The sequence below is a fragment of the Gorilla gorilla genome, chromosome 7 (assembly GCF_029281585.2).
Source record: "Gorilla gorilla gorilla isolate KB3781 chromosome 7, NHGRI_mGorGor1-v2.1_pri, whole genome shotgun sequence".
In the NCBI taxonomy this organism is placed as follows: domain Eukaryota; kingdom Metazoa; phylum Chordata; class Mammalia; order Primates; family Hominidae; genus Gorilla; species Gorilla gorilla.
The window spans coordinates 65,887,138-65,911,357 of NC_073231.2; the positions used below are offsets into that span (position 1 = coordinate 65,887,138).

Here is a 24,220-nt window from a genome sequence, read left to right on the forward strand (position 1 = left end):
ACCTTTTTGGTAATAACTGTTGGGCCTTTAAAAATAGTTTAATATATAATATATGTGTAAGAAAATATCATCTGTGAAATTTTTGCCTCCTTTTGACTTTTATATAAATGTAAATACACTTATATATTTGTGTTACTGGCTTACTTTATTCAACATTATACAATTATGATTTATTATGAAATCTATCTATGTTATTGATGTATCTGTATTTCATTCAATTTTATGACTGTTTTATGGCCCAACACACACCCAATTTTTATGATGTTACATATATATCTGAAAAGAATGTGCATTGGGATTTGTCAGATGCAGAGTTTTACACATCCCTATTATGGCCTTTGTTAATCATGTCATTTAAATCTTCTATATCTTTAACACTTTTTTTCTTCCTTGTTTTCCCAATTACCAAGAGAAGTACATATTTAAAATCTTCTTATACTATTATGTATGTAAAACAGGCTGTATCTATTTTTACTTGTATGTATGCTTATTTTTGCATTATGTCATTTGAGCCTATATTACTAGTAACATTAATTTAAAATTATGTAATATCTTCCCGATGGATTAAACCTTTTCACCACACTTATACTTGTTTGAAAATTTTATTATGTTCTTATTCTTTCAGTGGTTACCCTAGAAATTCAAACAAGCATACTAAATCAAATACCTCCATCCTCCTTTTAGATCATCCAGGGGCTTTAGAATACAGTGCTTCACTTACCCTCACCCAACTCACAGACTTATGTGTTATTTGTTGTTTCCTGTTTCAACTTTATCTCATGTTATTTTTAACAATATTTCAATGCAGCCAATGTTATTTTAGATGTGTCTACATATTTTCCACTTCCCATGATCATCATTCCTTTTTGCATCTCAGCCTTTCCATCCAGAGTCACTTTCTTCCTGCCCAAAGTACATGCTTTAGAATGTCCTTTAGTGAGAGACTAATAGCAAACTCTATTAGTTTGCTATTAAGAATTTTTGTGTCTATGTTTGAAAGTATCTTCATTTAGGCCAGGCATGGTGGCTCAGTAATCCCAGCACTTTGGGAGGCTGAGGCGGGTGGATCACCTGAGGTCGGGAGTTCGAGACCAGCCCGACCAACATGGAGAAACCCTGTCTCTACTAAACATACAAAATTAGCTGGGCGTGGTGGTGCATGCCTGTAATCCCAGCTACTCAGGAAGGTTGAGGCAGGAGAATCGCTTGAACTCGGGAGGCAGAGGTTTTGGTGAACCGAGATCGCGCCATTGCACTCCAGCCTGGGCAACAAGAGTGAAACTCCATCTCAAAAAAAAAAAAAAAAAAGAAAAGAAAAAGAAAATGTCTTCATTTTGGGTCTCATTCTGGAAATATATTTTCCTTGGCTAGAAAATTTTAAGTTATTTTCATAATTTTTCAGTATCCTGAAGGTATTACTCCATTCCCTGGTTCTGTTGATCTTGTACATTCTGCTTCTTTGACGGTAACTAGCTTTTCTCTCAGGCTGTTTGTTAAATATTCTGTATGTTTTTGATACTCAACAATTTTACTACATTGGCTCTGGATGTGGATATTTTTAATTGAATCCAGTTTGAAATGTATTGATCACCTGGAAATTGAAGAATCTGTGAAATGATATATTTCAACACTTCTGGAAACTTCTCCATCATACATATCGTTTATTTATCTTTCTCTGCTACATTCTAGAAAATTCCTTCTAGTTTATATTCCAGTGAACAAATTTTCTTTTCAACTGAGCCTAATTTGCGTTAAACACATAAACTTAGATTTAAATTTTAAGTATTCTATTTTTTAATTTCCATGAGTCCCGTTTGGTTGTTTTTCTTTTCAATATGCTAGATTAATTTCATAGTTTTTTACAGCAGAAGATTTTTTTAACCTGTTGAAGTAGTGCTATAGATGTTTTTATAATCTATATTGACATTTCCAATATCCAAAGGCTGTGTCAGATATGTGTTATTTCTGCAGATACTTATTACTGTTTTTTGTTTTTATTTAAGGCTTAGCTTTGTTTTTACTGTGTACTGTTCCTTTTCCTTGGCAAATTATTTGTGGGAACTCTTTAACGATTAACGACCTCAAAGACACATTCCCTACTCCACCTTCCTCTACACAGTTTCCGCCTAATCTCAACCCTCCTCTCCATCAGGCTCCAGACACACATCTTTTCCAGCTGTTATCAATTAAAATATAGCTTTTGTACCTCCCGATAGGCCACACTACCTTGGGAAGTGGACTTCTGCCGGCACTTTCTGAGATTTGCCACTGCTTGGCCCTTTAGCTTTTGTCTGTGTCAGTGGCTTTTGCAGGCCACACACTGTGTACCCGGGAGTTTGCAGGTGTTCACTAAGTCCTGCTTTCACTGAAATTGGAGACCATAGTGTGTCCAGAACTGGTAGGTTCTTGGTCTCACTGACTTCAAGAATAAAGCCATGGACCCTTGCAGTGAGCGTTACAGTTCTTAAAGATGGTGTGCCGGGAGTTTCTTCCTTCTCGTGGGTTTGTGGTCTCACTGACTTCAGGAGTGAAGCTGCAGACCTTCATGGTGTTACAGCTCATAAAGGCAGCACAGACACAAAGAGTGAGCAGCAGCAAGATTGATTGCAAAGAGCAAAAGAACATAGTTTCCACAGCATGTAAGGGGACCTGAGCGGGTTGCCACACTGGCTCAGGTGGCCTGCTTTTATTCCCTTATCTGGCCCCACCCACATCCTGCTGATTGGTCCATTTTACAGAGAGCTGATTGGTCCGTTTTACAGAGAGCTGATTGGTCCGTTTTGACAGAATTCTGATTGGTGCATTTACAAACCTTTAGGAAGACACAGAGTGCTGATTGGTGCATTTACAAACCTTTAGCCAGACACAGAGTACTGATTGGTGCATTTACAATCCTTTAGCTAGACACAAAAGTTCTCCAAGTCCCCTACCCAATTAGCAAGACACAGAGCACTAATTGGTGCATTTACAAACCTTCAGCTAGACACAGAGTGCTGATTGGTGCCTTCACAAACCTTTAGCTAGACAGAAAAGTTCTCCAGGTCCCCACCCGACCCAGAAGCCCAACTGGTGGGCGGGACTTTGCGGCACCTAGCCTGGGCATGCCTGCAGCCCAGAGGGAGCTCATCTCCTAATCCAGCCCAGCAGGCCCTTGCAGGCCATGGAGTGTAGGCCTGCCCAGCCCGCGCCCACCCGGAACCGCCACTGCCCGTGAGAACCCTGTGGGCTCCCGCCCGCGCCTCTACCTCCACACCTTCCAGCGAGCAGAGGGAGCCTGCTCCGGCTTCGGCCAGCCCCAGAGAGGGGGACCCCACAGGGCAGCGGCGGGCTGGAGAGCTCCTCCAGAGCGGCCAGAGCGGACCCCGAGGCCTAGGAGACGCTGAGAGCGAGGGAGGGCTGCTAGCACCTTGTCACCTCTCAATAGGTTTTCCATTCTCTTTATTAATTTGAATAAGAACAGAAGGGGAAAGTTCTTTTGTCTGCCCTCATCATGTTCATACTAGAAACAACGTCCAGTCTTCTATAAAAATCTAAACACTTTAAAAAAACCAATAACTTGTATTAGTTGTACTGATATAGGAGGAAAAACGGAGAGGGCTTTTGAGAAGCAACAGGGAAAAGAAAAGAGATTTTTATCGACCAGAAAAAAAGAGGTCTGTGAGCCCCAGAGCTGCGGGATCCCCGTGAGATCTGTTGTCTTGAGTAAGGAGAGACCTGGAGAAGATGCACCCTTCCTCTTAGGGGAGGGCTGCAGAGCAGCCTAGAAAGGAGTGTCCTGAGGCACTTGGGTTCTCAGTCATGCCAAAAAGTCTAGTACTGTATGAGTGGTCCAGAGAGAAAACAGACTGTGGCAGGGACAATGATAGACTTGGAAGAAAAGCATTTTTCTCTCTAAACAGAGTATAAGCTTCTAGGATTCTCTTGCCCCTTAGAAAGGAGAATGTGCCTCAATTATGCTTGAAAATGAGGTGCACGCCTGTAATCCCAGCTACTTGAGAGGCTAGGCAGGAGAATCGCTTGAATCCGGGAGGCTGGTTGCAGTTGAGCCGAGATCGCGCCACTGCACTCCATGCAGCCTGGGCAACAAGAGCGAAACCGAAACTCGGTCTCAAAAAAAAAAAAAAAAAAGAAAAGAAAAGAAAAGAACAGAACAGGAATTTTCTACGAATCTGTGTGACAGAGATTAGGAGTTGAACATTAAGCTGACATACAGAAAACAAAAGAAGTAATACTCGTCACACTTCTGAGTTTGTGAACTGAGATACATGACCACTATGTAAAATGCTAATTATAGTAAGAGGAGAAGGACAGGGTAATATGGAAACACAGAGGATGGGGGAGCCTTAGTTTTGACTGATTGAAAGAACATCAAGCATGGTCTTAGAAAATGAATAGGAATTTTCCAGGCAAGAAGGGAAGGCCCTTCCAAGCAAAGAAACCAACATGGGCAAAGGCCTAGGGAATGGTGTGTTTGTAAAGTTTCAATCAACTGATGTGAATAAGCTTGCAAATATTAATGTTGACCCTATAATCAAGTAATTGATATATTTATAAGCTTAGTAATCAGTTTAATTGGTACTTTTTAGTCATCCTCATAGAGGCCTGGAAACAGAGGCCCAAGGAAGTCGATGCTACATTCTTAGGGCTTCACACTCTTTGTGGTAGAGAATCAAGATTGATTTCAGAACCCAGGGATCTTTTTCTAGTATACTCTATTCCACTGCCTGAAAGAATGAAAAGGAACCTCCATTTAAAAAACATTAGCTTACCTGGATGTGGAGGAGGGCCTACTTTGCAGTGTTTGTTTCTTCACTTCTAAAAATAACTTAAAATATAACTGTTCAAAAGTATTATCAGCCCTGATGACTGCAGGATAAACCTAACTCTGGTGGGCTTTCTGGAGAGCCTCTCTCCTTATTAAAGAACAATTAGCTTAGCTGTCCAAGACATTATTTTACCCACAGCCACAAAGAAGCTACATCATCCTTTGCTATAACAAACACATAACTTAAATCTGCTTGCGAAGTTTATATGAAAACACATTAGCACCTGAAAGCCATCCATATCATCATTGCACCATTACGATAACTTGCTGGTTAAAATAGAGGATGCATCCATCAGATAAAAGTGTTCTTCGCTCCATCTTGCCTTTAACCCAGATACAAGCAAACCCATGAAGACACAGGGGTTGTGCTAGGCAATTGTAGTGCTCCATGAAATGGGCCACATTTTGTTTTCTGGTCTTTGTTTTTGCACTTGTCTACCATTCACCAGCATTTTTAAAGGATATGCATGTCAGGTTTATGGATGAGGGTTTTACATCATTCACTCCACAAGAAAAAACAAACAACATGACCAAAATGCCTCTTTTCACCCAACCTTTAAGAATCTATTTGCTGCCTTTGTGCTATGCACTCTGTCAATAATTTTTTGCTGTCTCTGAAAACCTAGAAATAAATATAGCTTCATTGTTAGTTTTCCAGTTTTCAAGGAATAGCTATTATGTAAGGGGTTTGGACTGAGACAGTCCCAGAATGCGGACAATGTCTAAGAAATGAGCACTATAAGGATAAAATAAACAAGAATCCACATAAAATGGATCCAGTTGGTATTTACATCACCTCCCCCCTCAAGAGAAGAATTGTAAATGTTCTGTTGGATAGAATTAGGAAATAGACAACTCCAATCTGAACTGTGGCATGGTGGGGAGAAAGGGGCAGGATTACATTTGGAATAAAACTGTATTGTTGCAGCAAAGCTTGTAAAAATAGAGGCACTGAGTGTAATTATCTGTCAATACTTGTTCTGCACAAATATAAACTGAACTGGGAATCATTTAATATTTCAATCTCTAATAAGGTGTATTGTGTGGTAAGGCAAGGATGATTCATGTATTTAATAGACATAGAGCACTGACTATAAGCAGGCAGTATGCCAAGGACTGAATATACAAAGCTGAGCACAAGATCTCTCTCCTTCCATAGGGCCTGCAAGTTAGCAGAGAGCACCTGGTATGCCAAGAACTGAATATACAAAGCTGAGCACAAGATCTCTCTCCCTCCGCAGGGCCTGCGAGTTTGGAGGGCGCCTCGGCTCTGTTTGCAGCATGCACATTATTCACTCAGGTCCCTGCTAGAACACTGGCCCCTCAGAGGGCAGGGAAAATGCCTATGCTGTTTGCCAGTTTATTCCCAGTGTCTGGAAGATGCTTCACAAGCTTCTGCTTAGTAAATGAGTGTGTTTGTTCAGTATCCGCTTTGGGCAGGGCACCATGAAATAAATGTCATCAAGGGCAAGAAGTGATTCTCCAAGCTTCTGTGCAGCCTGGAGTGGTCCCCCTTATCCTTGGGGGATATGTTCCAAAACCCCTGGTGGATGTCTGAAACCATGGATAGTATTGTACCCTATTTATATTATGCACAAATTTCTTTTTCTCTCTTTACAATTTAACGGATATTTGTTCTTACTATAGGTCTTAGCAACCTTAGCATTTAACTTATTTTCTTTCCTTATTAAGACAAGAACTTTCACCTTTTCACTTAAAGGAAGCACTTTTCAGCTTCTCTTTGGCATATCTGAATTGCTAGAGTCACTACTCTTGCACTTTGGGGTCATTATTAGGTAAAATAAGGGTGACAAACACAAGTGCTGCAATACTAGGACTAAGTGATTCATGGATACTCGGGACAAAGAGAATATTCACATCCTGGATGGGACAGGGCAGGATGGCATGAGATTACATCACACTGATTAAAATGGCATGCAACTGAAAATGAATGAATTGTTTATTTCTGACATTTTCCATTTAATATTTTCAGACTGTGGTTGACTTCTGGTAACTGAAACCTCAGAAAGCAAAACCACCAATAAGGGAGAACTATTGTACTTATTTTTCTTACCTGTAATATGGTCTGCTGGACACTTTAGAAAAAAAAAAAGGCTGTTTTTAACTTCAAATCACTGAAGCTGTATTCTTGATGTATTTTCATCCTCAGATGTAAAAATATACCATTTCTAAGGAATGGATTAGTTCTTGGTCATGGGTTAGTAAAAGGGAAACCATTATAACAACAGCATCTACTTACTGAACATTATTTACTAATAATGATCTGCCAGGCCAGAATTAAGTACTACACACACATACACACATGCACACACACACACATATACACACACACCGTAATGGTGAAATGTGCCGACTACTAGATGTTTATAAAATAATTTTAGGTAGTATATAGACTAACCTAAAATTTTTGTTAGACATAGATTTATTTTAATGTGTTTTAGGAAAAAATGTAATGACATATTAAATCAGTGATTTCATGGATATTTGGAACATGATTTAGGATGAGGCCAAGCTCTCTTCACCTCTAAACACACTGATTTAGACACAGTTCAAGGAAGAAAATATCAAGCATATACTAGTACAGGTACTATTGCAGATGACAAAAATCATGAAGGTGGTATGCAAGATTTGCCTCCTTGGCCCCTCTGCCTGATTTCACGGGATACTAAAAACAAGCAGGGAAGGCAGGAGGGCCAAGGTCACAGTGTGGACGCGCATGGGCTCTGAAGTCAGACTTCTAGGGTCACATCCTGGCTCTCCTGCTCGTTCCACTCTCTAAGCTTGGGCAGGTCACTTGGCTTTTCCATGTGTCAGTTTCCTCATCTGCAAAATGTGGGTGATGATAGCATCTACCTCACAGGGGCAAAATAGAGATTCAAAGACAGGTGTCTTTGATATCAAAAGCTACATCCTGACCTCTCCTGGGCTGGCAAATGAGTTTTAGCTTATGTGCCAAATTAACGGATTAGAAGAAGGCACCTGTGGCACCAAGTTGACAAGTATTTGAGGCTTCATGAGAAAAAGTGACCGATGGATGTGAGATATCTGCCCTGCGCTCTGCTGCTCTCTGCCTGCAGGCCTCTGTCACCAGCTGGAAGCTCAAACTGCAAGTGGACCCACAGGACGTGCACTGGGAACACACGGTAACCCAATTGGTTGGGTTCTTTCTACATTTTCTTATTGATATTACCACTAATTCTGAGAGAGACATACCTTTGTCTAACAATAAAACTTCCACTTTAAAATTAACATAGGTTGCATAAAAGTGTTTTTCATGCATCAAATGTTATTAGGTACCTCTCTTCAGTTATTTTCTACAAAGACTACTTATTTAGACATTTCAGTAACCTTAGCAGTAAGTCAGATTTTCTGAAAGAAAAAGGAAAAGAAAGAAGGGAGAGGAGGGAGGGGAAGAGTGGGGAGGAAGGGAAAGAAAAGGCGAAGGAAGAGGAGGGGGAGGAGGTGAACAGCAGCAGTATGGGTACCCCAGGTACCAGGGGCTGATCTTGGTCAGCTGTTGGCCGAGGCTGTCAGTGCATCCTCCCAATTTTGGAAGTTCTCAGAAACAATGAGTGGGTCCAACACAAACTGACCCTCCCCAGGTGTTTGCTCCAGCCCAAGCAAAAGACAAACGCACTATCACAATCAGATCAATAGCCTTTTGAAGCATATTGGAGCGACAGGCCCAAGTGGGCCCTTTCAGGAGATGGTAGACCCAGTCTCTCCTCCTGCACTGGGACTACTTTCTGCGAGCAATTCCCGCTGGGTCTTGCCATCATCTTGGTACTCATCTAGCCATCTGCCACGCAAAAAAAAAGAGGATAATTAATATGAGAGAGCATTGAAAGAAGGCTCATTAGTTAGAAAGGAAAAAAAAAACATATGGAAAGAATTTAAAGAGGCCTTTAGAGAGATCGGAATTTTAAAAAAGGATTTAAGATTTTAAGCCACACCAGATTATTTAGCAGTCCAGCTTCGACAAGCTTTTTTCCTACACTCAAGTTGCAAAGTCATATTGGTTCACTCTAAAATTTTGGCTTTTAGAAAAGTCCTCTGGTAACATTACAAATATTCTAACATAGTCAAAATTTCTCACTTGGAGTTTCCTTAGTGGTAGCTGTTATTTCTCTCCTGTCATGTGACTGGCAGGTATACACAGTGGCTAAACCCTCAGACTCTAGGACAGCACTTTTCAAGAGAACTAGAATACAAACCACTATGGAAAGAAGTAAAAAGAAGGTAAAATTAATATTTTGAATTTTCATAAATTCAAAAGATTATTATTTCAACATGTAATCAGTATAAAAATTATATCACATTCTTTTTTATTCTCCATTCTTGAAATCTGGAATGTATCTTACACCTACATTGGAAGAGCCACAGTTCAGTAGACATATGTGGCTTGTGGCTCCCATGTGAGACAGTACAGTTCTAGAGTCAAATACATTTTGATCTGAATCCTGACTCCACCAATTATTAATATATTCAGGCAAAAAATTTACTATCTTTATATTTCAAAGACAATTTCCTTGTCTTTGAAATATAAATATCACAGAGTCTACCTGTAGGCTGGCTGTGGGGATCAAATGAGTATCTGTATGCAGTTCTGGCTTTACCATGAAGCCTATTCCTTGGAAAGCATTCAGTAAATGCTAGTGATGGGTATTCTTCTGATTTTTCTCTACAGCAATACAACAGATAGGTGCAGAAATCTTAGAGTCTCCCACAACACAAAATGTAACCCCTCTATATCTTGGTTATTTTGAAACTCCACAAATAAAGTTATAAATAACCTCCTTCTCGGAGACCTTTTCTTTTCCCATAATTAGAAGGGGACTTGCATTTAAGTAGCTGATAATCTACACTGGGGAAGACAGTAAAGCTTATGTCATCTAAATGCTCCAAACACTCCAGAAAGTAGAACTTTCTGACAAAACAATTTTATAGCAAACTTGATATCTTGTGCAGGGAATTCTTCAGTAGAAGATAATTTACAAAATCATAGTTATATCATAGAAACAACAGATTGATAGACACTAAATTAAAACTTTCCAGAGGGCCAAGGAACCAAGAGCCCCTGCTTTCTGACTAATGGGTCTGAGGTGTGCATGCCATTAATCTCATTAGGTCACAGTTTGCTCATCTGTCAAACAAACCATGAAACCAAACGTTATCTATGGTTTCTTCCACTTCTGATGGAATAGCAAGATAATTTTTTAATACTTATTTAACCCTGGGTCCTCAGAGAGAAAAGGCAAGGAAAACAGTTTATATTGCTATAGTTAAGTTAATGATAACAGTGCAATGATACATCTGTGTGCATATCATTCCATATGATAGTATAATACAATAAAACATCTTAAATATTTTCATCTGCATCATTTTGTTTCTGTAAGTCCAATTTCTAGGGTTTGTGATTATTCTAAAATGTAGAAATAAGTCACCGTCATGATTTCTACTGCTTTGCATTGCCAGTAACATTAATTTTGGCTCGGAAGAGAATGTGACCATTATCACCTGCCCTGGATGCCTTTTGACTTTGCTAAATGTGGCACATTTAGAAAAATAATAATCTTATATTTACTACTTACATTATTTCATTGGTACCATCACATTCAGAGCAATAAACTACACTGTAAAATATTAAACACAGCTTCATATGATACCAAATATCTAGATGTGATATAAAACCAAATGTTGTATATATACTAGCCAATATGGTAGTCACTAACCATCTGTGTCTATTCAGCACTTGAAATGTAGCTAGTACAACCAAGCAACTGAATTTTTATTTGATTTGATTTAAATTAATTTAAATTTAATTAGCCATATGTGACTAGCGGCTACCATATTGGACTGTGCAGATACAATATTTAAAAAGTAAAACTTAGTCAATTATTTGAGAGTTCTAAATACTAGACACGTGATCTAGAAACAAAGGTGTGTTTTCTCCCTTCATTTGCATGTGTAGTATCATGTCTAAAAATTTCTTTAAAATTGTTTCTGTGACAATAACATTTACCATCATGGAGCCTCTAATAATTGCAGGACACTTTTGTAGGTACTTTATATATGTTGTCTGAAATCCTCAAACAACCCTGCAAAATAGGTGTCATTACTGCCATTTTACATAAGAATAAACTGAGGCTCCCAGAGCTAGTAAGTAATGCCGTTATAATCCAAATCTGGTGCCTAAGAACTTCAATCTTTCCCCTTTCTATTCCCTATTCACTAAGATTTCTTGCAAAAATAAAAATACGAGGTCTCTTCCTAGAGCTTGAATTTCATAAAATGGCAATAGCTACTACTACATGCACTTTAAATGGAAGTGCATTGAGAAAAGAAACAAACAGATGATCAGAGAAGTGCTATACATTTTGTTCATACAAAATGCAACTCCTTATTAAGTTTCAAAAGAATGACTATTTCCTAGAATCGAAACTATAGTAAGGTGAAATCCAGTCAGTCAACCAATGTGCATCTCTGCATGTCTGAAGAGTGTCCCTCACTTTAGGAAATAGTGATGCTGAGCCACCTACTAAACTCAGAGCACACTCAGCTCTCCAGCTTCGTGTAGCATTACATCTCTCCTCCCTTACTGAGCATCAAGTGGAAGTTCTTTGAAGACAAGGACTCTACTTTTTTATCTCCAAATCTCTAGGATTTGGTATAGTACCTAACACCTAGCAGGCATGCAATATTTTTGCATAAATAAATGGATGGATAAATTAACATATTAAATGGATGGATAAATTAATATATACAATGCATGAGTTCTCTAGATTCAAGGAACATGCAATCACGTAGACATAGCACCTTGACACCCAGGTCTTCACAGCATATATAAGCCTCTCTCATTGCCTTCATGTCGTTAACATTTCCCATGTTCCCATGTGGGGACCATAGGTCCTTGCCGACAGAAACTGGATTGCCTTATTGCTGGATCTCCATTATCTATCCCACTTCTTGATATGGTGGGTGGTCAATTACTACTTGCATAATGACTGATCAAATGGATCAACATATTCTGTAGATTGGTTAATAATGGAGGGAACTTAACTACATAATTTCTGTGTTTAGTGCATTTTGTTTTAAGGTGCATTTGATATTCTACTTATTATAACTCTATAAAGTAGGTAGAGAAGATTTAATCATTCTCATAAAACTTTGAAACTGAGAATCAGAAGTTTAAGTGGTTCACCTATGACCACCCGGCCGAAGAATTACAGTTACCCTTGCCACTTAAGTCTCCTGTTATATTACAGCTACGCCACATTAGTACAATGCATTAGAGTTCACAGTTCACATATATAACATCATTTGAGTTTAAATGATTCAAATGAACTAGGGGAAGCAGGTATTATTGACATCTTCCATATGAGGACATTGAACCTCAGAGAAGTTAAGAGTGGTACCCAAGTTCACGGTACTAGCAGGGAGCTTAGCACGTGTTTTAGAAACAGAAAGAAGAACCTGTTTTCTAAGTCCTAACCCAATTTCTTTCCATTTTACCATACTTTTTTCAGAAGAGAAAAATGTTAGAGATTACAAAAGAAGAGAGAATTACTAGTGCTGATAAAGGACAGCTTCTTGAGGAGAGAAGGCCTTCAGCTCTGGTTTTCAGGGAGGGAATGATGTTGTCCAACAGCTGGGATGAGGCATGCTGGAAGACACAGGTGGAATAAATGGGACAAAGAGAGCATAATTTTGCATAATAATGCATTAAGAGCATACCTGTTGCATGTAAACAGCACCTCTTCATTGCTGTCTTCATCTTCAGACTTAACAACAATACTCCCAAGAAACCATCCGTTACCTGTGTCAGTTGACAAAGGAGATTTATTTAACTCTTTGGCATAAAAATACCAGCATTGTGATTTTATTCATAGGTCCTCCAAATGTTCCTTTTTAAGTATACATGTCAAGGTACAAAAATATGCACATGCAGATTATGCCAGTAGAGAAATGAAAATGTGAGTGAGCAACCTAATTACTCAGAGTACTAGAAGCAGAGGAAAAGAGAAGATAGGGACCCAAACTCTCTATAAAATTAAAAAAAAAATTATTTAAAAACACATGAGCCAAGAATAAAGAGAGAAGTAAATTCACATAAATGCATTTCAGTTATGTTAAGCCATAGAAGATTTATAAGTTTAAATAGTAATGGAAAGTCACAATCAATCATCATTCTACATAGTGAAAATTTAGAAGGTATTGATTACTGTACCTGTCAACACAATTAAAGAAAGAAAAAATGAAAGTAAGGAAAGAAGGGAGAGAGAGAAGGAGGAAAGAAGGGAGGAAGGAGAGGAGGGAAAGAAGAAAGGAAAAGAAAAACTGATAAGTAGAGAAAAAAGAAACAGAACTGTCATTATTCACAGAAGATATGACTTAACTTAAAAAACCAAAGAAATCACAGAATATAGAATTAAGAGTGATGAGAAAAATTGTTAGAAATATAATTAATACATAAAAATCCAGTGTATTTCTTTTAACCAGAGAGAAAAGGTTAAAAAGCATAATTTAATAAAAGCTACAATGTTGAATTGCTATAAAAATTTAAGAATTTGGGAGTAAATTTAAAATCAGATGTAGTATAATTTATAGAAAAATCATCTAAATGTAGGAAATGACAGCAAAAAAAGCCATAAATAAATGTAGAACTATCTCATGTTGGTAAGTAGGAAGATATCATAAAGATGTCAGTTCCTCATAAACTAATTCAAAACCTCAATGTAATTAAATCAAATTCACCATGGTGTTTTACGTGAAAATCCAGAAGCTGGTAATAAAATTCATGTGGATGATAAAGGCCCAAGAATATCATAAGCACTTCTGATCATGAGTAAGGGAGGGGAATCACCCTACCACTTATCAACATTTATTGTAAATCTATACCAATCAAGGCAATGTGGAATTGGGGCTGGCATAGATAAATTGACTATGGGACAGAAAATGAATTCAGAATTAACCTTTCCCCTTCACACAAACTTGATACAGGCAGCGCTGCTCTGCACATTAGTGTGGAACCATAACAAGAACTGCAAGCTGAAACTATGCAAGCCATCTTAATAATCAACAGGGAAAAATTATGACTGCTTGATGATCTGTAAACATTTTTTCAAAACATCAAAAAATCTTTACTGTGAATTTAAAATGGCTATAAAAAATGAAAAGTAGCAACACTAATATTTAATGCACTATAATTTAAAACATTAGTAACATTGAAAATTAAAATGTTTTATTTTTTCTAATAAAAAAACTTAGGAATTGTTTGGTGTTTGCCTTCTTTTTCTCACCATATAATTTATAATACAGAGGAAGCATCTTTTGCATCTTAGCAAATTATTAAACTCCTAAATTTGGATCAGCTTACAATATTTTTTTCTTTGTGTTTTCAATGTCATAAAATATCTCAGAATTCATTTAAGTGAAGTTTTTATCGACACCTTCGTCCTTTTTGTCACCACCACCTTCCTCATCCATGGACATCAATTCCCCTCATTAATTTCCTCTTGCTGCGAATCTACAGTCTCTCAAACGGTGGCAGTGTCAACACTTTCATGGTGGTAAATTATGTCTATAACCCCATTTATTTTAGATTTGAACTTCACTTCCAGCATTGCCACTTTTCATTTCTTTGATACACTTTCATCTTTCAATTATATATTGTTATAAACTGTCACATGGATTCACTATTGGTAAGCAAGGAAGCAACACAACTATACACTTTGCTGTCTAGGCATATACTGATAACAAATGCACCATGACCCAGCACCAACAGACAGACATTGGAAGAAGTGATGTGACTGGTTGCTGATGAGAATGTGCATCTGTTATCCACATAGTGATTTGTAGACTAAAAAGCTCCAGCAAAGTTTGTACTTATGCAATTGCAGTTACTACAGCATGGTAGCTGAAATTTGAACTATGCTGTTTGGGGATTTGTGTTAAGTAAATCATTGCAACTGAAATTTGTGCATATAGATTCCATGCAAAGCAATGACTTCTTGTATAAAATAAAGATGACTTTGTAGAGCTCTCAAGTGAAGATGAAGTAGTCAATACAGAGTGGTAGTACAATTGATGATCCATATGGAAAAGAATGAAAGTTGATTCCATCCTCGTATCATACATAGAAATCAATTACAGATGGAGTAAAATTTTAAATCTTAAAAGCAAGACTTAAAATATATGTATGTGGATGTATAAACTGTAGTCATTAACATCAGGGACACATTCTGAGAAAGGCATCATTAGGTGATTTCATTATCATGCAAACACTGTGAGCACTTACACAAACCTAGATGGCATCGTCTACTACACACGTAGGTGATATGGCACAGCCTATACTCCTAGGCTATAACCTGTTCAGCGTGTTACTGTACTAAATACTGTAGGCAATTGTCACACAATGGTAAGTATATGTGTTTCTAAACATAGAAAAGGTAATGTGTTTCACTGCAATATTGCAACGGCAGTGATGTTACTAGGTGATAGGAATTTTTCAACTCCATGATAATCTCATGGGACTACCATCATATATGTGGTCCACGTTAACTGAAACATGGTTATGCAGCACATGATTCTGCATATATATATATATATATATATATATATATTTGGAATACTCTGGGGGTAGAGAAGACTTTCTTAAATAAGACACAAAATATGCTGATAATTTAAAAATTATACTATACTCTTAAACTACTTTAAAATTAAGAATTTCAGCCATTAAAATATAACACTAACTAGAGAAGATACAGTGCCAGTCACTGCTAGTTGCTCTCCCTTTCTTGGCATTTCTGCAGTGCGAGAAGCCCACATCTCCCAGATGTCTCTGCAGCCACAGAAGAACTATGTGACTAGTTTCTCAGGAATGAAATGTGGCCAGAAGTCATATGCGCAGCTGCCATCTCCCATACTCAAAAGACACTGTTGCAGGGGACTTTCCCTCTTTCATGTGCTGTAACCAGCTCTGACCATGCAGAGGAGAGGAGATTTAGGTGATGGAAGAATAGCAAGGTGGAAGGACCTGGTCCCTGATGGCTGGCTGGGAATGGCTCTCTCTTTGGGGCTGTTACCTGTGTGTGAAATTCACTGCTGTCTTTAAAAAATCTGTTTTGTAAATCACTTTTTATTAGAGGACCTTTGCCTTTATCCTAAATATTATGGAGAAGAACATGTATTTCCACAGACAAAGAAATTCAGTTAAGGATAAAAAAAAAGAAGTAGAAAGAATGCTCACTGTTCCTAGAAATCAGGGTAATGCAAATTAGGGCCAAAGAGAATACTATTTTATACCAACTTACATAAAATAAAGGCAAAAATTAAGTGTACCAGGTGTTGGCGAGCATATGACATAATAGAAGTTCTTATATACTGTAGGTAAGAGAAAAATTTAGTAGAATCACTTTTGAAACTAGTAGTTTATCTTAGAGAGCCAGATATGATCATATCCTTTGACCTACCTAGCAACTGACTTCTATGGATTTACCTTAGAACCTGAGGTTTCTTAGCCTCAGCTCTGCTGACATTTGGGGCCTGATAATTATTTGTTGTGGGACTGTCTTGTGTGTGGTAAAATGCTTAGCAGTATCTCAGGCTTCTACCCACTAGGTGCTGGTAGTAACACCTACCAGCTGTGACAACCAAAACAGTCTCCAGACATTGTCAAATGTCTGGGGGCAAATTTGCCCCCAGTTGGGAACCACCCTCCTAGAGGAACTCTTGCTTCTGTGCATTACAAAATTTCTTTCAGGCTGTGCCCGGTGGCTCATGCCAGTAATCCCAGCACTTTCAGAGGCCAAGGCGGGCAGATTACCTGAAGTCAGGAGTTTGAGAACAGCCTGGCCAACATGGCGAAACCCCGTCTCTACTAAAAATACAAAAAATTAGTGGGCATGGTGGCATAAGCCTGTAGTCCAAGCCACTCAGGAGGCTGAGGCAGAAGCATTGCTTGAACCCAGGAGATGGAGGTTGCAGTAAGCCAAGATCACACCACTGTACTCCAGCCTGGGCAACACAGTGAGATTCCATCTCAAAAAAAGAAAAGAAAAAAAAAGAATGTTTATTTCAGCTTGTTTGTAACAGTCAAACTGGAAACAACACAACTATGCATTAACAAGAGATAGACAGATTAATTATGTATTACTATGCAGTAGAATATTACACAGTGGTGAAAATCAACTATTGCACTACACATGAAAGTGGATAGATCTTGGAAACAATGTTGAGTTAAAAAAATCATGTCACAAAAGAGGGCATATGGCACATCACAACTTTTACAAGGCACAGAAACTATCAGTGTTTTCAAGTATCCCCACATGATTAGTAAAGCCTTTCTTTAAAGCAAGGGTTTTCAAAATCATGAAAAAATTTAAAACTCAGGATGGATACTTTGTGGGAGAGGTGAACACAGTTAGAACCACCAGTACTGGTAATGTTCAGGCTTACATTAGGTAGTGGGTTATCAGACTCCAAATAACACACAGTTTGAAAAGAAAATATGGGAAAAGAACGTAACCTGGATACTCTATTATGGTATACTTTTCTTTTAGTGTAAAGAGTATTCAGAATGTAGGAAGGATAGTTTCATTAAAGAACTTTAAAATCATGTTATAGTAATTCCTTTTCACTTGCCTTAACTGGGTTCCTTAACTGAGTTTCAAATAGCCTAATCCCACCAGTCAGAGAAGCCCATTGAAATTTCCAAATATCCAGCCAAAACTTGGCCCTCACCCCCAGCCTACCTACCACATTTTCTTCTTTTCCTGTGAAGGTTTTTACATTCTTCCAGGTCCCTTTGTCAAATGGACAATAGCACTGTGAAGTTTACTTTCAAATATTTATCATACTTCATTCTAACTTAATGTAAGTATTTCATATGTGTCTGTCACCATAGGCCCTGCCTGTGAGCACAGGCACCCCATGCATCTCACTGACATTTGCATCCACCCAGGGACTGGCATCCTGCAGTCCCTCAACAAAGAACCCTTGGGACGCAGTCTGAGGACCTCTGGAATCGGGACCCCTGGAGGTGCTTGTGTTGCAAGAGACAAACAGAAAAGCACATATACCTCTGATTACTTGGTACCCACACAGGCAGAATCTCTGGGGTGGGCCCAGGGATCTGTTTTATTTAAGATACTCAGATAATTCCTAAACGTTTTGAAGTTCTACAAATTTGCTACAAATTTGAGTCTTTACTGAAGCTTTCTATTTATTCCATTTGTGGTTAGATAACCCTAGACATAACTGTATTTGGGTTAAAAGAACAATACTGTATGTGGCTTCTTCTTAAAAATGGAAAGAAAAAAATAACTTGAGAATCTCACTATTGTCCCTCCTGTACCTGCACATTTTTTTTGTTAATGAGTATTTCCTTAAAAAACAATCAGTATTTTGGAAGTTTATTGCTCCCTCTATCAAAGCCATTTCTATATGAGTAAATTGGCCATGTAAACATGTTTAAAATCACAATGTCCCTTTCATTCTTCCTTCTGTCATTTTTATTCTTTGTACCAAACAACCTTGGTTATAATATTTTCCCCTTCAAATGTGCAGCCTGCCTCTTCAAATAAATGCCTAATTCTCCTTCCTTTGCCTGCAATAGTGATTGCCCTGATGTTGTGGTGGCAGTTTTCTCTACAGCACCTCAATTCTGGCTTTTTAGGATGTGGGTTGGATGTTCTAACATTGTTTCCATCCCATGTCACAAAGAAGAGTCTGAGAATAATTTTTTAAAACAAGAGTCTGGGGGTTCTACTAACTGTTCTGTTTCAATCCATGCCAAAGTCTGCAGCTCTGACTGTAACTAGCTATCCTGAATATCCATGTGCTGCTGGCAAGGGAGGCTTGGGGCAAAAGCAGGAAATCACAATAAAAGTTTCCATCCTTCATAAAAGTAATCTAAAAGGCACCACACTCTACAGTGACACCACTCTGCAGCAACCCAGCACTACAGTAACACTGCTCCACAGTTAAACAGCTCCATACTGACACCCGTCTACAGTGACACTCATCTACGGTAACACCCCCTACAGTGACACCCCTCTACAGTGACACCACCCTACAGTGACACTACCCTACAGTGACACCACCTACAGTGACACTGCTCTACAGTGACAATGCCCTACAGTGATTCCTCCTATACTGATACCACTCCATAGTGACAACGCTCCACAGTGACACTGCTACCGTGACACCACCCTACAGTGAAACCCTGTACAGTGACACCACCCTGCACTGACACCACCTACAGTGATACCACTCCATAGTGACAATGCTCCACAGTGACACACTCCACAGGGACACCACCCTACAGCGACACCACCTATAGTGACACTGATCCAAAGTGACAACACTCCACAGTGGCACCATCTATAGTGATATCACTCTGTAGTGACACCACCCTACAGTGGCACCCCTCTACAGTGACAGTGCTGCTCCACAGTGACATTGCACTACAGTGACACCACCTACAGTGATACCACTCCACAGTGACAACACTCCACAGTGACACTGCTCTGCAGTGACACTACCCTACAGTGACACCACTCTGCAGTGAAACAACTCTATAATAACACCCCTCCGCAGTGAGCTGCTCTGTGGTGACACTGCTTTACAATGACACCACTCTACAGTGACACCAGTCTACAGTGACATAGTCTACAGTGACGCTGCTCTACAGTGACACTCCTTTACAGTGCCATGGCTGTGCACTGATGCCACTCTGCAGTGAAGCCACTCTATGGTGACACTCCTCTACAGTAACATCACTCTACAGTGACATCACTCTACAGCGACACTGCTCTATAGCAGCACTGCTCTACAGTGACATCAATCTACAGTGACACCGCTCTACAGTGAGAACATTCCACCGTGACATCACTCTATAGTAACATTGCTGTACAGTGGCACTGCTGTACAGTGACAGCGCTCCACAGTGACACCACCTTACAGAAACGCCACTCTACAGTGACACTGCTCCACAGTGACACCACCTTACAGAAATGCAGCTCTACAGTGACACCACTCTACAGTGACAGCACTCTGCAGTGATACCAGCCTACAGACACTGCTCTACAGTGACACAGCTCTGCAGCAACATCACTCTACAGTGACAGTGCTCTGCAGTGACAACGTTCCACAGTGGCATCACTCTGCAGTAACATCACTCTACAGTAACAGTGCTCTACAGTGACAATGTTCCACAGTGGCATCACTCTGCAGTAACAGCACTCTACAGTGGCATTGCTCTACAGTGACACCACCTTACGGAAACACCACTCTACAGTGACACCACTCTACAGTGACACCATGTATAGAAGGAAGCATATTATGTCATTCCTTCCTCTATTCTATTTCTTACTTCTGCCTTTTTCTAATAATTTCCTCTATATGATCCTGAACTCATTGAACTATGTGTCTATTTTCTTTCTATTCACTGCTACCTCACCTTTTCTGCTTCTGCTCCATTTGGTTTCTGTCACTATGGCCAATTTAAGCTCTTCCCTTTCATTTTAAAGAGATTTACTGAAAATCATTTCACTGATTTAAATATGTTCATTCAATAAATGGTCACTAATTAAACTATACTGTCAGGCACAACACTAGACACTAGGAAAATGAAGATAAATACTACATAATTCTAGCCTTTAAAAAACTCAAAATCTAGCAGAAAGAAAAGAGGAATATGAAAATCAATGTGATAAATGGTTTCAGTACTATGATATAAGTTATAATATAGAGTTACATTTTAGCAGTAGAACTGAAGTTTGAATTTAATAGCTCTAAGGGAGCCAGTAGGAAAGATATGAATGAAGTGGAATTGACAGGTCTTGGTTGATAGCTGTGCCTGGGGAGAAGACATGGAGGGAAAGGTCGGATCAGGGATGGTGTTCAAGCAGCGGGTTTGCTGAAGAGTGTGGGATAAGGGACCCAGGGAAACACAGGGACAGACACAACAGACATGCAACTGTGAAGAATGCCCAGGGTGTCTGGAGATCACACACACGCATGCACGCATGCATGCACACACCAAAGCTTTTGTCTTTCAAGGAAATTTCCTGCGTAATATAATCATGTGCTTGTACAAGTCATGTAATAAACTCAACCTGACAAAACTTCATAAATTTACATTAAATATATTTAATGTAAATGTATATAATTTAATATATTCAGTCAATAAATGGTCACTATATAATTTAATTAGTGACCATTTATAACCTTACATTATATTTAATGTAAATATACCTAATGTAAATATATATCATAAATCTACATTAAATATTTACATTAAATATATTTAATGTAAATTTATGATGTATAATATATATTATATAAATATAATTATAATATATTCAATGTAAATTATATATAAATATAACTTTATATATTTACATTAAATATAATATAAAATAAGATTATTTTCTTATCCGAATTTTATATGACCTGTACATTTTCCTGTTCTTTCACCTGCTTCTTATACGATTTTTCATAAATTTGCAAAATAAACTTCTTACCAAGAAACTAAATCTTACCTGGACCTGTTCCATCATGACTAATCAGAACTTTCTTCAATTTTCCGAGAGATACAGCCTTAATGGAAAAAATATCAACCTGTACAATAAAGAAATAAACTCAGTGACCATTAGGATATTTCCTTTCTCTAGAAAAAAAATAGTATTACTATTGATACTATATTGTTACTATACTATATAGTATTCTTACTACTACTGTAAAAATTACTATTTTATGTGCAAAGTTCTACACTATGCTTTGTGAGAGACACAGAAACATGTAGAATATAATTCTTGCTCTCCTAAGTCACAGAGTCTAGTGAAAAAGATTTTTAGAACATAATTAGGAGATTTATTTTAAATCTACTATTACTAATAATAACAGCTCATAATCTGTACTATATGAGTAAGTGCCAAACTCTCTCAAGTGTTTTTCATATATTAACTCATTGAATCCTCACAACAGCCCATGAGGTCAGTACTACTCACTTTCTCATTTCACAGTCGAAGAGACTGAGGCACCTAGAGTTAAGCTACTTGTCCCAGGTCAACACCTAGTGTGTGAGGAGCCAAGTCTCAGACCGGAAGCTATCACCAGAATTGGTGCTTTCCACATTGTTCTGTCTCTTAATATCTTTTACTTTTAAATAAACTATGTATTGAAATATGTATATGTACATATATATACATACACACACATAGGACGTTTTAAAATAAACTATGAAATAGATACAGGTGTACAACTTACAAATGCACACTCAACAAACACATCCATGTAAGTAACAGAGCCTTATCAGCACCCAAGACCCCGACATGCCCCTCTCAGTCACCGTCACCCCAAACGATATCCACTATCCTGACTTTTAGCAGTTTTATTTTGTTTTGCCTTGTCTGGGACCATATATCAATAGAATCCTACGGTACATTCTTGCTCCACCTGGCTTGTGTCACTCAATGTGAGATTCATCCATGCTATTTTGCTCAGCAGCGTCTTGTTCATTTTCATTACTGAATATTATCAAAATTATTTATCCACTCTACTATTTATAGACAAACATTATTCCTAGAATAATGCTGCTCAGAACATTCTTACATGTGTCTTTTCATGATATCTGCATATATTTCTGTTGGGAAACAGCTGGGTTATAGGGTGTGTGTGTGTGCGTGTGTATAGTAAGTCTCACTTTCTAAAAATACTTATACTAATATACACTCCGTATGAGAAGCATATGAGAGTTCAAAGTGCTCCACAGGTGAATCAATATTTATTGTTATTCTTTTTAAGTTTAACCATCTGATCATGCACAGTAACACTTCACTGTGATTTTCATTGACTCTTTCTGATTATTAATAAGGCTGTGCAGGCTTTTTAAGTTTATTGGTGATTTGGATACCCTCTTTTGTAGAGCACACATTCAAGTGTCATGCCCATGTTTTAAATAGGGTTTTCTGTCTTTTTCTTGTTGCTCTGTGGTTTTCTATACACAGTCTGCAAACAAGTCTTTTGCCAGTTTGTTTTTACAATATCTTCTCCCACTGTGTGCCTTCCCTTTTTACTCTCTTAATGGTATCTTGAGGAACAGAAATATTTAATACTTAAATAGTATAATTTATCTTTTTCCCCTTTATGCTTTCTGATTTGTCTTTAAAGTTTTAGTTTATAACTGTCTACTCACGTTCATAGCGACATCATTCACAATAGCTAAAAGGCGGAAGCAACCCAAGTGTCCATCATGGGGTGAATGGATAAACGAAACATGAAATGTTTCGAAATATTATTCAGCCTTTCAAAGGAAAGATGTCCTCTCACATGCTACGACATGCATGAACAATACAATGGAATACAACTCAGTCTCGCAAAGGAAATAAATCCTGTCACATGCTACAACATGCATGAAATTTGAGGATATTATTCTAAGTGAAGTTAGTCACAAAAAGAAAATACTGTATGATTCCACTTATATGAGGTACCTAGAGTAGTCAACTCATAGACACATAAAGTAGAATGGTGGTTGCCAAGGGCTGGAGGATGGAAGAATGGAGAGTTGTTTAATGAATACTGAGTTTCAGTTTTGCAAAATGAAAAGAGTTCTGGAGATGGATGGTAGTCATGCTTACACAATAATGTGAATGTACTTAAACCATTATACTTATACTTTAAGAAAATTATACTTAAAAATGGTTTAAAAATAAATTTTATGTTATGTGTATTTTACCACAATTAATTTTATTTATTCATTTATTTTTTGAGACAGAGTCTTTCTCTGTCACCCAGGCTGGAGTGCAATGGCGCTATCTTGGCTCAATGCAACCTCCAGTTCCCGGGTTCAGGTGATTCTCCTGCCTCAGCCTCCTGAGTAGCTGGGACTACAGGCACCCGCCGCCATGCCCGGCTAATTTTGGTATTTTTAGTAAAGGCAGGATTTCACCATGTTGGCCAGGCTGGTCTTGAACTCCTGACCTCAAATGATCCACCCACCTCGGCCTCCCAAAGTGCTGGGATTACAGGCATGAGCTACTGTGCCCGGCCCACAATTAGACGCTTTTAAAGTCCTAGTCAACCCCCTAGATTATGAGGATTTTCTTGCATCATTATCTTCTAGATATTTAATTGTTTTACTTTTCACATTTAAACATAAAGTTACATAAAACTGATTTGGGGATTTGATGTAAAATAGAAGTTGTGATTTTTTTTCTATAATAATATCCAATTTAAAAATTTGTTGAAATTTTTCAGTGCTTTCTCTGATGCTGCACATTGGGATGTGTGGATCTGTTTCTGGATTGTCTTCTGTTTCTTTGCTATATTTGACTTTCTTTGTACAAATTGATGCTGTCTTAATTACCTTAA

General features: G+C 38.2%; 1 protein-coding gene across 1 annotated transcript in view; it reads right to left on the reverse strand.

Moving 5' to 3' along the window:
• Positions 1 to 8,498: 8,498 nt before the first annotated feature.
• Positions 8,499 to 24,220, reverse strand: part of RP1 (RP1 axonemal microtubule associated) — a 274,928-nt gene continuing 259,206 nt past the window's right edge. The window contains exons 27-29 of the mRNA XM_055348747.2: positions 21,391 to 21,469; positions 12,581 to 12,662; positions 8,499 to 8,645 (exon numbers count right to left, since the gene is read on the reverse strand). Of these exons, the coding sequence (XP_055204722.2) occupies positions 8,546 to 8,645; positions 12,581 to 12,662; positions 21,391 to 21,469 (261 nt within the window). The 3' untranslated portion in view covers positions 8,499 to 8,545. The remainder of the gene's footprint in view (positions 8,646 to 12,580; positions 12,663 to 21,390; positions 21,470 to 24,220) is intronic.